Here is a 14993-nt window from a genome sequence, read left to right as displayed (position 1 = left end):
TTCGACAGCTCTTTCTCATCACACACATGCACAAAGGGGACTATTAGGCACGGAGACAGCTCAGAACACCCTATGGAAGTACAGCATCCAAATGTGAGTTTGACTCCTTCAGTCACATTCAGACTTGGATTTTATGAGATGATTGGGAGATCTGTCACTCTAACGACAAGGGCAATATTCCAGAAACCACTAATATGATGAAGCAGAGTCCTTTAATTTTTTACTCTGAGCTGTTCCTTGTAATCTCAATGACAATTTATAATCTCAATGGCACACAACCCTAGTCTAGTTTGTCATGACACTCTACTTGGACTACCTGGCAATTACCTGGAGAGACAGTAAGCTGACAAATGCAATATTATTTTGGAGATCAATGAATTAATGTAATTCTTTATTTAATACTTTCAGCCAAATTTTACTGAAAAATATTTTCCAGGGATTAAAGTTTAAAGAAAAATGAGAAGAGAAAAATGAGAAGAAAAATATTCTCCATAAAAGTAATTTATCACATTCTCCATGAAGAACTTCATGCAAAAGACAAGCTATAGTTTCTATATTAGATACATCTGTCATTCTCACAAATTAGTTCCTTTCTTTCCAGATATATTTTGTTCTCTGTTGTCCTTTCTCCTCATCTAAAAATGGCATATGGAAATGCCAACTGGGAAATGTGATACCACTCTGGCATAACTTTGGTTATTCTTCTGAGGAAATCTGAATTTGAAACCTATACAGACATAAAACTGTTCATGTTTTACTAACATTAGGTTAATATATTAAATGTTATTGTCTTTATAGACTTTCATTGGTGTTTGATAGAAAAAAGAGGAAATTTTTAAAAATACAAACACGTTAGTGTCTAATGTAGCTAGAATCATCTGACTATATTTTGTTATTTGATTGTAGTGGATCGTGGAAGAAAACAAAGTCCAAATTTACATTAAGAAAATGGATTCTAAACAATTAAATCCTATCATTGTATGAACTACCTCTTGCTTATATATTTAAAAAAATAAAGTTTTTCTTTGAAAACTCAAAAAAAGGTGCTAATATCTCAAGTCATTATGGCAGAAAGAATCATTTTCTCTATCTTTCAGTTTGTAAACTGGAGCATGATAGTGTACTTAACTCTATTATTTTTTCTATAGATTCATTACTTTACAGATGATTCAGGTATAACATGCAACACTATATGCTCATATTAATTTTCATCTGCAAATAAAATTATAAAATGTTAATTAGGTAACATATGAAAATAATTAAAGTCATTATTTATAGTTTTGTCCATCCAATAGATGGCTCAATATATACAAGTGGAACACGTGGTAAGCTACTGCAAGAATTGCATCTGGAATATGAAAAATAAATTAAAATAAAATAAACAGGTTATAGAAAAGATCATGCATGAGACATTATAAAACCCTCCTGGCAAATCTCTCTACACACTGCACAAGAAGAATTGTTTTCTGTTCCATTGAGATACTCACCATCTTCCGTGGGCACATACATGTTTAAGTAAAGGCAGTCTTCATTTTGATCTTGAACATAGGTCATCAAAGTATCCAAACTGGCAGTAAACCAGATGGGCAGCATGTCATGCAATAAGGATGTCTCATCCAGGTGCTGGGGGCACACAGCAGCAAACTGAGTAGCATTTCGGATGCCAGTCCAGGAAGACGGGGATTCTGGGGGCTGAAACCGCCTCTCTCCAGTGGGGGGTGAGGCATAGGGAACCCCTAAGTACTGCTCCACTGGACCCAAGATCTCACTGGGTAATGGTATTCTTAGGCCCCGGATTTTGCCATAATTTGTGTTGACAACTGGATACTGTGTTTGGCTGTCAATGAGGGTGAACTTGATGGCAAGAGCAGTTATCCACAGGAGGACATTGGAGTTTAACATGACGCAGACGGAGGTGAACAACAAAGGGAGCCATAGCAGTCCCTGGGGCTGCGACATGATTCAAATCCGCATCCACATCCGAAGCTGTCTAAGTGAGGTGGATCCAAGGAGACAAAGCTCAGAGGTGAGCCTGCAGAGAGATAAGTCTTTTGAAAACTCCAATGCAGCCTAAAGGAGGAAGAAAGCATACAAGAATAATGAAGCCACACAATGACCACCTAGAACACTGGTTGGCTTTTCCATGAAATCCACAACATCTCCCTATGAAATTCCTATTCATTCGTAGGAATGAGTATAGTACCATCTCCACATAGTAGACAACAGCAAAAACATAACTTGTCTTTATTATTATTATTATTATTATTATTTTAGAGATGGTGTCTTGCTACATTGCCAAAGCTGCAGGGCAGTGGTGCTATCACCGCTTACTGCAGCCTCCAACTCCTGGGCTAAACCCATCCTCCCACCTCAGCCTCCCGAGTAGCTGGGACTACAAGAATTCACCAGTATGTCTGGGCAATTCATTGGAATTTTTGTAGATTTAGGTGTTTCTGTGTTATCCAGGCTGGCCTAAAGAGATCCTCCTCAATCAAACTTTCAAAGTGTTGGGATAACCTGTGTCAGTCACCATGCCTAGTGTTCATCAGTTTTCTTAATCCCGACTATACATCCTATCACCAGGAGCAATGCCTGACATTTAGAAAACACTCATCACATCTATGTTGAATGAACAAACAGATGTTCAAGAATAGTATGGGTTATGCAGGTGAAAATAACGACACCTACCAATTTCACTATTGTTTACCAGACTGGTTATCAAAAGAACTTTTTCTCAAATGTTTAAGGCAATTTTCCCTCTTTCCTAAGGGAAAGATATGCATGCAGATCTAAAAGTTTTCCAGTAGGATAAAATAGAAGCATGCATCCAGGCCATCCTGTCAGTGTGATTTGGATATTTATCAGGCCACAAGGGGAAAATCATCAAACAAAAAAGTGTAGACTTTGGACACAAATTTTCCTTGTTCTAGTCAAGTGCACATATATATTTAGGCTACATACTTAACTGTTCTGAATCTCAGTTTCTTGTAAAAAAAAACTGTACAAAATGGTGCATTTCAAGTACATGCCGCAGTGCTGGTCTCTTGAAGACTTCTTTCATAACTAAAAGTTTTGAAGCAATTATCCTGACTTTGCAGTAAGCCACTGCATGCCTGAGAGGTTACCCTCTTCACCCTGCATCCCATTTAAAAAAGCTGAGGCTACATTTGAGTTACTTTCCCATCGAGCCTGGAGTCAACTTTTAAAGGGTCACCACATCAATTTGTCTCTACATGGATAATATGACTATCCCTAGAGAAATTGCTGCTCCTGTGACAATAAAAGAATGTTGTGCAGCAACAGACAGTATGTTAAATGATCCTCTAGGGACAGAAAACATTTCCCTAGGTGTCACAAGGAGGGTGCGTTTATAGTGTTCTTCATCTCAAAGTGTGCAAATGTGTTTCTGAGGAGTTTGTGGGTTACTCAGAGCATTTGCATCAGAAAACAGTTATCCATTTAATTTAAGTAATCAATTGAACAGAATACATCACATGGCATTTTTTAAAATAAAACATCTTGGAACTGGATCTATCACAGAACAATAATACCATTAGGGGGAAACTCCATAGTACATGACATCCTGGGAAAAGTTCAACAGATTTGGATGAAAATGCACTGAAACTCTGGACTGTAACTTTGAAAGTGACAAAAAGCATGTCACCAAATGGCTGATTTAGCATCTCACCAAATGGCTGATTTAGGTGTTTGCTTCTATCTCTGAATTATACTGTAGACAACATTTGGATGTCTGCCATGCAGCAATGTTAATAACTAAGAGACAGACAAGAAAAACAAAAAGGTGATGTCATGTTTGGTTGCTTATTTTTTTAACTAGAAGATTTTTAACTAGAGGTAGCTGTTACCTTTGGAGCCTTCCCCAAGAGAATAAACGAGACCATCACCTTTTTTACAACTTTTATTTTGGCTTCAGGGGTTCGCCATACAGGTAAACTTATGTCACAGGCGTTAGTTGTACTGATTATTTCATCACCCAGATACTAGGCCTCATTCCCAATAAATATTTTTCCTAATCTACCTCCTCCCACTGCCCACCCTCCAATATGCTCCTTTTTCTATTGTTTCCTTCTTTGTGTTCATAAGTTCTCATTTCTAGCTCCAACTTATACGTGAGAATATGCAGTATGTGGTTTACTGTTTCTGCATTAATTTGCTAAGGATAATAGCCTTGAGTTCCATCCATATTCCTGTAAAGGATATAATCTCATTCTTTTTTATCACTACGTACTATTCCATGGTATATATGAACCACATTTTCTTTATCCAGTCTGCCACTGTTGGGCATTTAGGTTGATTCCATGTCTTTGCTATTGTGAGCAATGAGGCCATCAATTTGTAATTCAGATAAATCTGCATCCTGGGATGCTATCTCTGTGAACTGAGGGAAGCAAGTCAATCCCTGCAGACTACTAAAAAGGTAAAATAGTGTGTCCCACCTGCTTCATGAAATTGTGCAGAGCAGGAAGGGAGCATATATAGGCAAAGGCTGAAGAGGACAGAAGATGCCCAGTCAACGTAGAAAACATGCTGTCATGTCCACCACAGTCCTGCAAGAAAGACTTCTGGGTACAGAGACACAAGGTGCTATTAGCTCACTGTTAGTACCAAGTAGGCTGGCAACAGGTCACTCAAATTCATTAGGCATCACTTTACCAATTTACTATTTGGAATTTCACATACTATCTAATTTAATCCTACATAGCTGTAAAGAATTTGGTATTACACACTATCCCAGATTGGGATTAAATGAGATAGTAGGTAACCTCAAAGTATTGCACAGTTGCTGGAAGAGACAGCTCAGGTGGAATACAGTGGGTAGATTTCTTCCCGGGTTTATAAAGTCAGCTCCATGAGAAATTCCAGCCCATGCCTTAAATTCTCAAACTCAATGTGAGTGAGACTATTACTCATATATTGGTTATGACTGACCCAGCCGTATGATCAAATGCCTCCTCTGTCTAATCTATAACCCACAAGGTCCTGATGGGCAGTGAGCGATTATAAACTAGCAGCAAACTAAGAAGATAAGCCCAAGGGCAACTGTATGCTTCTTAAGTCTAAGTTAGGCATTCACAATATTCACAGGTTGAGAGCTATCTTTTTTTATTCCCTCATATTTTGAAATTTAGCAAATTTGCAAATAATTGCTATAGTCTGAAGCCCAGCATTGCCACATCTCAGCAAAAATGACAATGATTTGTGAACTATATGATTCTTTGTTGTGGAGATGCTGCCTCTACATTGTATGGTATTTTGCAGCATTCCCAGTTTCTACTCACTAGATGATGGTGGCACCTCCTACCCAGTTTTAACTATGGAAAATGTCTCCAGACAGTGCTGAATGACCCTGGTGGCCAAAACCACCCACAAGTGAGAATTACTCGTCTAAGCCATCAAGCATAAAATGATAGTGATTGTGCAAATGATTAAGTATCTGTAGGTACATTTAGAGAATATAATTAGTGCTGCCATGTATGTGTGTGTGTATGTGTGTGTGAATGTGTGTGAAAATATACTAATATAGAAAATTAGGCAGGATCTAGCAGGATGGCCAAATATGAACAGCTCCATTCTGCAGCTTCCAGTGAGACAAATAAGAAAGTGGGTGATTTCTGCATTTCCAACTGAGGTACTCAGTTCATCTCATTGGAACTGGTTAGACAGTGGATGCATCCCATGGAGAGTGAGCAGAAGAAGGATGGGGCACTGACTCACCCAGGAAGTGCAAGGGGACACGTACCTCCCTCCCCTAGCAAACAAAACCATGAGGGACTGTGATATGCAGACCAGATACTATGCTTTTCCCACAGTTTTTGCAACCTGTAGACCAGGAGATTCCCTCAGGTGCCTATACCACCAAGGCTCTTGGTTTCAAGCACAAAACTGGGTGGCCATTTGGACCAACACCGAGATAGCTGCAGGATTTTTTTTTTCATAATTCAGCGAGACAGAACCTTTCACACCCCTGGAATGAAGGCTGAAGCCAGGGATCCACGTGGTCTTGTTCAAGAGATTCCACCTTCATGGAGCCCAGCAAGCTAAGATCCAATGGCTTGAAATTCTCCCTGGCAGCACACTACTCTAAAGTCCACCTGAGACACTCAAGCTTGGTGGGAGGAGGGTTGTCTGCCATTACTGAGGCTCCAGTAGGAGGTTTTCCCCTCACAGATTAAAAAAAGCAGCCTGAAATTTCAGCAGAACCCACCAGAGTACAGCAAAGCATCTGTGGCCAGACTGCCTCTCTAGATTCCTCCTCACTGGCAGGGCATCTCTGAAAGAAAGGCAGCAGCACCTGTCAGGGACTTGTAGACAAAACACCCATCTCCCTGAAACAGAGCACCTAGGGAAAGGGACAGTTTTGGGCATAGCTTCAGCAGAATTAAACTGCTCTGAGGAGAGCAGTGGATCTCCAGGCACAGCATTTGGGCTATGCTAAGGAAGAGACTGCCTTCTCAAGTGGGTCCCTGACCCCTTGCCTTCTGACTGGAAGACAACTCCCAGGATGGGTCAACACTTTATAGAGGAGAGCTCCAACTGGCATCTGGCTTGTGTCCCTCTGAAGCAAAGCTTCCAGAGGAAGAATCAGGCAGAAGTCTTTGCTGTTCTGCAGCCTCTCCTAGTGATACTCAGGCAAACAGCATCTAGAGTGGATCTAGGAGACCCATCTCATGTGCATAGACTCAAATAGACTCAGAATAAAAAGATGGAGGAAGATCTACCAAGCAAATAGAAAGCAAAAAAAAGAAAAAAAAAAGCAGGGTTTGCAATCATAGTCTCTGACAAAACAGACTTTAAACCAACAAAGATCAAAAGAGACAAAGAAGGCTATTATATAATGGTAAAGGGATCAATTCAACAAGAAGAGCTAACTATCCTAAATATATATACACCCAATACAAGAGCACCCAGATTCGTAAGCAAGCCCTTAGAGACTTACAAAGAGACTTAGACTCCCACACAATGTTAATGGGAGACTTTAACACCCCACTGTCAATATTAGACAGATCAACAAGAGAGAAGGTTAACAAGGATATCCAGGACCTGAACTCAGCTCTGCAGAAAGCAGACCTAATAGACATCTACAGAACTCTACATTCCAAATCAAAAAATATCTATTCATCTCAGCACCACATCACACTTATTCTAAAATTCACCAAATAATTGGAAGTACAGCACTCCTCAGCAAATGCAAAACAACATAAATCACAATAAACTGTCTCCCAGACTGCACTGCAATCAAATTAGAACACAAGATTAAGAAACTCATTCAAAAACGCACAACTACTTGGGAACTGAACAACTTGCTCCTGAATGACTACAGGGTAAATAATGAAATGAAGGCAGAAATAAAGGTGTTCTTTGAAACCAATGAGAACAAAGACACAATATACCAGAATCTGTGGGACACATTTAAAGTGGTGTGTAGAGGGAAATTTATAGCACTAAATGCCCACAAGGGAAAGCAGGAAAGATCTAAAATCGACACCCTAACATCAGAATTAAAAGAACTAGAGAAGCAAGAAAAAATTCAAAAGCTAGGAGAAGGCAAGAAATAACTAAGATCAGAGCAGAATTGAAAGAGATAAAGACATAAAAAATCCTTCAAAAAAACAATGAATCCAGGAGCTGGTTTTTTGAAAAGATCAACAAAATTGATAGACTAGTAGCAAGACTAACAAAGAAGAAAAGAGAGAACAATAAAATAGATGCAATAAAAAAACGATAAAATGGATACCACCACTGATCCCACAGAAATACAAACTACCATCAGAGAATACTATAAACACCTCTACACAAATAAATTAGAAAATCTAGATGAAATAGATACATTCCTGGACACATACACCCTCCCAAGACCAAACCAGGAAGAAATGGAATCTGAATAGACCAATAACAGGCTCTGAAATTGAGGCAACGATTAATAGCCTACCAACCAAAAAACATCCCGGACCAGACAGATTCACAGCTGAATTCTACCAGAGGTACAAAGAGAAGCTGGTACAATTCCTTCTGAAACTATTCCAATCAATAGAAAAAGAGGGAATCCCCCCTAACTCATTTTGTGAGGCCAAGAATTTCCTGATAGCAAAGACTAGCAGAGACACAACAACAAAAAAAGAGAATTTTAGGCCAATATTCCTGATGAACTTCAATGTAAATATCCTCAACAAAATACTGGCAAACTGAATCGAGCAGCACATCAAAAAACTTATCCACCATGATGTAGTTGGCTTCATCCCTGGGATGTAAGCCTGGTTCAACATATAGAAATCAATAAACTTCATCCATCACATAAACAAAACCAATGCCAAAAGCACATGATTATATCAATAGATACAGAAAAGGCCTTTGACAAAATTCAACAGGCCTTCAAGCTAAAATTTCTCAATAAACTAGGTATTGATGAAACATATCTCAAAATAATAAGAGCTATTTTTTACAAACCCACACCCAATATCATACTGAATGCACAAAAACTGGAAGCATTCCTTTGAAAACCAGCATAAACAAGGATGCCCTCTCTCATCACTCCTATTCAACATAGTGTTGGAAGTTCTGGCCAGGCCAGGGCAATCAGGAAAGAGAGTAATAAAGGATATTCAATTAGGAAATGAGAAAGTCAAATTGTACCTGTTTGGAGATGACATGATCGTATATTTAGAAAATCCCATTGTCTCAGCCCCAAATCTCCTTAAGCTGATAAGCAACTTCAGCAAAGTCTCAGGATACAGAATCAATTATATACACCATTAAAAGACAAACAGAGAGCCAAATCATGAGTGAACTCCCATTCACAATTGCTACAAAAAGAATAAAATACCTAGGAATACAACTTAAAAGGGATGTGAAGGACCTGTTCAAGGAGAACTACAAACCACTGTTCAATGAAATAAAAGAAGACACAAACAAATGGAAGAATATTCCATGCTCATGGATAGGAAGAATCAATATCATGAAAATGGCCATATTGCTGAAAGTAATTTATAGATTCAATGCCATCCCCATCAAGCTGCCAATGACTTTCTTCACAGAATTGGAAAAAAAAAACTACTTTAAAGTTCATATAGAACCAAAAAAGAGCCTGCATTGCCAAGACAATCCTGAGCAAAAAGAACAAAGGTGGAGGCATCACACTATCTGACTTCAAACTATACTACAAGCCTACAGTAACCAAAATGGCATGGTACTGGTACCAAACAGATACATAGACCAATGGAACAGAACAGAGGCCTCAGAAATAACACACACACACATCTACAACCATCTAGTCCTTGACAAATCTGACAAAAACAAGAAATGGGGAAAGGATTCCCTGTTTAACAAATAGTAGTAGGAAAACTGGCCAGCCATATATAGAAAGCTGAAACTGGATCCCTTCCTTACACCTTATACAAAAATTAATTCAAAATGGATTAAAGACTTAAATGTTAACCTAAAACCATAAAAATCCTAGAAGAAAACCTAGGCAATGCCATTGAGGACATAGGCATGGGCAAGGACTTCATGACTAAAATACAAAAAGCAATGGCAACAAAACTCAAAATAGACAAATTGGATCTAATTAAACTAAAGAGCTTCTGCATGGCAAAAGAAACTACCACCACAGAGAACAGGCAACCTATAGAATGGGAGAAAATTGTTGCAATCTACCCATCTGACAAAGGGTTAATATCCAGAATCTACAAAGAACACAAACAAATTTACAAGAAAAAGCAAACAACCCCAATCAAAAAGTGGGCAAAGTATATGAACAGACAATTCTCAAAAGAATACATCTATGTAGCAACAGACACATGAAAAAATGCTCATCTTCATTGGTCATTAGAGAAATGCAAATCAAAACCACAATGAGATACCATCTCACACCAGTTAGAATGGCAGTCATTAAAACATCAGTGAACAACAGATGCTGGAGAGGATGTGGAGAAATAGGAACACTTTTACACTGTTGGTGGGAGTGTAAATTACTTCAACCATTGTGGAAGACAGTGTGGTGATTCCTCGGGATGCAGAACTAGATTTACCATTTGACCCAGCAATCCCATTACTAGGTATATACCCAAAGGGTTATAAATCATGCTTCTATAAAGACACATGAACACATATGTTTATTGCAGCAGAATTCACAATAGCAAAGACTTGGAACCAACCCAAATGTCCATCAATGATAGATTGGATTAAGAAAATATGGGACATATACACCATGGAATACTATGCAGTCATAAAAAAGGATGAGTTCATGTCCTCTGCAGGGACGTAGATGAAGCTGGAAACCATCATTCTCAGCAAACTGTCACAAGGACAGAAAACCAAACACAGCATGTTCTCATTCATAGGTGGAAATTGAACAATGAGATCATCTGGGCACAGGGCGGGGAACATCATACACGGGGGCCTGTCAGGCACCAGGGGACTTGGGGAAGGATAGCATTAAGAGAAATACCTAATGTAAAGGATGAGTTGATGGGTGCAGCAAACCAATGTGGCACATATATACCCAGGTATCAAACCTGCAGGTTGTGCACTTGTACCCTAGAACTTAAAGTAAAATAAATAAATAAATAAATAAATAAATACAACTGGGCAGCTGCTTTGGCAGACACTGAGCTAGCAGCAGGAGTTTTTTTTTTGGTTTTGTTTTTGTTTCTTCCATGTCCCAGTGCTGCCTGGAACCCCAGTGAGACAGAACTGTTCACTCCCCTGAAAAGGGGGCTGAGGTCAGGGATCCAAGTTGTCTTGCTCAGATGATATCGCCCTCTTGGAGACCAGTAAGCTAAGGTCCAATGGCTTGAAATTCTCACTGCCAGCACAGCAATCTGAAGTTGACCTAGGACATTCGAGTGTGGTGCAGGGAGGGGTGTCTGCCATCACTGAGGCTTTAGTAGGCGGTATTCCCCTCATAGTGTAAATAAAGCCTCCGTGAAGTTCAAATTGGGTGAAACCCACCACAGCTCAACAAAGCTGCTGTAGCCAGACTGGCTCTCTATACTCCTCCATTCTGGGCAGGGCATCTCTGAAAGAAAGGCAGCAACACCAGTCGGGGGCTTATAGATAAAACTCCCATCTCCCTGGGACAGAGCACCTGGAGGAAGGGATGGCTGTGGGTGCAGCTTCAGCAAACTTAAATGTTCCTACCTATGGCTTGAAAGAGAGCAGAAGATCTCCCAGCACAGGTCTTGTGTTCTACTAAGGGACAGACTGCCTGCTTAAGTGGGTCCCTGACCCAGGTGCCTCCTGACTGAGAGATACTTCCCAGCTGGGTTCAATGGACACCTCATATAGGAGAGCTCTGGTTGACATCAGGTGGCTACCCCTCTAGGAAGAAGCTTCTAGAGGAAGGAGAAGACAGCAATCTTTGCTGTTCTGCAGCTCCTGCTGGTGATAGCCAGGAAAACAGGGTCTGGAGTGGAACTCAAACAAACTCCAGCTGACCTGCAGCAGAGGGGCCTGACTGTTAGAAGGAAAACAAACAAACAGAAAGCAATAACATCACCATCAATAAAAAAGACACCCATGCAAAATCCCATCTGAGGGTCACCAACGTCAAAGATCAAAGTTAGATAAATCCATGAAGATGAAAAATAGAACAGTGCAAAACTTCTGAAAATTCCCAAAACCAGAATCCCTCTTCTCTTCCAAAGGACCATAACTCCTTACCAGCAAGGGAACAAAACTGAACAGAGAATGAGTTTGACAAATTGACTGAAGTAGGCTTCAGAAGGTGTGAAATAACAAACTCCTCTCAGCTAAGGGAGCATCTTCTAACCCTATGCAAGGAAGCTAAGAATCCTCATAAAAGGTTACAGGAACTGCTAGCTAGAATAACCAGTTTAGAGAATAATATAAATGACATGATATAGCTGAAAAACAAAGCACAAGAACTTCCTGAGGCATACAAAAATACCAATAGCTGAACTGATCAAGGGAAAGAAGGTATATCAGAGATTGAAGATCAACTTAATAAAATAAAATGTGAAGACAAGATTACAGAAAAAATGAGTGAAAAGGAATTAACAAAGCCCCCAAGAAATATGGGACTATGTGAAGACATCAACCTATGTTTGACTGGTGTACTTGAAAGTGACCAGGAGAATGGAACCAGTTAGAAAACACACTTCAGGATATTATCCAGGAGAATTTCCCCAGCCTGGCAAGAAGTCCAACATTGAATTTCAGGAAATAAAGAAAACACCACAAAGATACTCCTTGAGAAGAGCAGCTCCAAGACAAATAATAGTCAGATTCACCAAGGTTGAAACAAAGGAAAAAATGTTAAGGGCATCCAGAGAGAAAGAGCAGGCTACCTACAAAGGGGAGCCTATCAGACTAACAGCAGATATCTCTGCAGAAACCCTACAAGCCAGAGGAGAGTGGGGGCCAATATTCACCATTCTTAAAATAAAAAAAAAAATAATAAAATGCAGAGTTTCATATCCAGCCAAACTAAGCTTCATAATTGAGGGAGAAATAAAATCCTTTACAGAGAAGCAAATGTTGAGGGATTTTCTGACCACCAGGACTGCCTTTAAGAGCTCATGAAGAAAGTACTAAATATGGGAAAAAAAAAAAAAAGATACCAGCCACTGCAAAAACTACCAAAATGCCACTGCAAAAATTACCAAAATGTAAAGACCAATGACATTATAAAGAAACAGCATCAACTAATATGCAAAATAATCAGCTATCATCATAATGACAGGATCAAATTCACACATAACGAGATTAAAATTACATGTAAATGGGCTAAATTCCCCAATTAAAAGACACAGACTGGCAAATTGAATAAAGGGTCAAGACTCTTTGGTGTATTGTAGTTAGGAGACCAGTCTGACAGGCAAAGTAAAACATAGGCTCAGAATAAAGGAATGAAGGAATATTTATGAAGCAAATGGAAAGCGAAGAAAAGCAGGGGTTGCAATCCTAGCCTCTGATAAAACAGACTTTAAGCCAACAGAGATCAAAAGAGGCAAAGAAGGGCATCAAATAATAGTAAACGGATCAAGCAACAAGAAGAGCTAACTATCATAAATATATATGCACCCAACACAAGAGCATCCAGATTCATAAAGCAAGTTCTTAGAGACCTACAAAGAGACTTAAGTATATTCCAGCACAATAATAGTGGGAGATTTTACCACAACACTGTCAATATTAGACACATCAATGAGACAAAAAATTAACAAATATATTCAGGACTTGAACTCAGCTCCAGACCAAGTGGACATAAGAGACATCTATGGAACTCTTCACCCCAAATCAACAGAATATACATTCTTCTCAGCACCACATCACACTTATTCTAAAGTGGACCACAAAATTGGAAGTAAAACACTCCTCAGCAAATGCAAAAGAATGAAAATCATAACAAACAGTCTCTCAGACAACAGTGCAATCAAATTCGAACCCAGGATAAAGATACTCGCTCAAACCCACACAACTACATGGCAACTGAACAACTTGCTCCTGAATGACTACCGGGTAAATAAGGAAATTAAAGCAGAAATAAATAAGTTCTTTGAAACTAATAAGAACAAAGACACAGTGTACCAGAATCTCTGAGACACGTTTAAAGCAGTGTTTAAACGGAAATTTAGAGCACTAAATGCCCACAAGAGAAAGCAGGAAAGATGTAAAATCAACACCCTAACATTGCAATTAAAAGAACTATTCAAGCAAGAGTAAACAAATTTAAAACCTAGTGGAAGACAAGAAAGAACTAAGATTGGAGCAGAACTGAAGAAGATAAAGATACAAAAAACCCTTCAAAGAAATCAGTGAATCCAAAAGCTGATTTTTGGAAAATATTAACAAACCGATGTATTGCTAGCCAGACTAATAAAAAATAAAAGTATCAAATAGACACAATAAAAAATATTAAAGGGGATATCACCACTGATCCCACAGAAATGCAAACTACCAACAGAGAATACGATAAACACCTCTACAGAAATACCAGAAGAAATGGATAAATTCTTGGACACATACACTCTCCCAAGATAAACCAGGAAGAAGCTGAGTCCCTGAAAAGGCCAATAGCAAGTTCTGAAGCTAAGGCAGTAATTAATAGACTACCAAGTAGAAAAAGCCCAGGACCAGACATATTCACAGCTGAATTCTATCAGCGATACAAAGAGGAGTTGGTACTATTCCTTTTGAAATGATTCCAAACAATAGAAAAACAGGGACTCCTCCCTAACTCATTTTATGAAGCCAGCATCATCCTGATACCACGAACTGACAAAGATACAACAGAAAAATAAAATTTCAGGCAAATAAATATCCCTGATGAACATCAGTGCAAAAATCCTCAATAAAATGCTAGGAAACCAAATCCAGCAACACATCAAAAAGCTTATCCACCAAGATCAAGTTGGGTTCATCCCTTGGGATATAACACTGGTTCAACATAAGAAAATCAATCAACATAACCCATCACATAAACAGAAACAATGACAAAAAACATGATTATCCCAATAGATGCAGAAAAAGCCTTCAATAAATTTCAACACAACGTCATGCTAAAAACATTCAATAAACTAGGTATTGATGGAACATATATCAAAATAATGAGTGCTATTTATGACAAACCCATAGCCAACATCATATTGAATGGGTAAAAGCTGGAAGCATTCCCTTGGAAAACCGGCACAAACAAGGATGCCCTCTCTCACCACTCCTATTCAACATAGTATTGAAAGTTCTGGCCGGGGCAATCAGGCAAGAGAAAAAATAAAGGATATTCAAATAGCAAAAGAGGAAGTCAAATTGTCTCTGTTTCCAGATAACATGATTGAATATTTAGAAAATCGCATTGTCTCAACCCCAAATCCCATTAAGCTGGTAAGCAACTTCAGCAAAGTCTCGGGATACAAAATCAATATGCAAAAATCACAAGCATTCCTATACACCAATAATAGACAATCAGAGACAAATCATGAGTGAACTCCCATTCACAATTGTTACAAAGAGAA

General features: G+C 38.9%; 1 protein-coding gene across 4 annotated transcripts in view; it reads right to left on the bottom strand.

The window, feature by feature from the left end:
* Positions 1–14993, bottom strand: part of LOC129476698 (neuroligin-4, X-linked-like) — a 336078-nt gene that overhangs the window by 235760 nt on the left and 85325 nt on the right. For 3 of the 4 annotated variants that reach the window (XM_063635436.1, XM_055269581.2, XM_063635435.1), the window contains one exon: positions 1488–2070. In XM_063635436.1, coding sequence (XP_063491506.1) covers positions 1488–1959 — 472 coding nt within the window. In that variant the 5' untranslated portion in view covers positions 1960–2070. Of the gene's footprint in view, positions 1–1451; positions 2071–14993 lie in introns of all 4 variants that reach the window. The other variant, XM_055269583.2, reaches the window with a different exon arrangement.

Source organism: Symphalangus syndactylus, chromosome Y, assembly GCF_028878055.3.
Source record: "Symphalangus syndactylus isolate Jambi chromosome Y, NHGRI_mSymSyn1-v2.1_pri, whole genome shotgun sequence".
Lineage (NCBI taxonomy): Eukaryota > Metazoa > Chordata > Mammalia > Primates > Hylobatidae > Symphalangus > Symphalangus syndactylus.
Note: the sequence above shows the minus strand (reverse complement) of the source record. Positions and strands in the feature narration are given on the sequence as shown.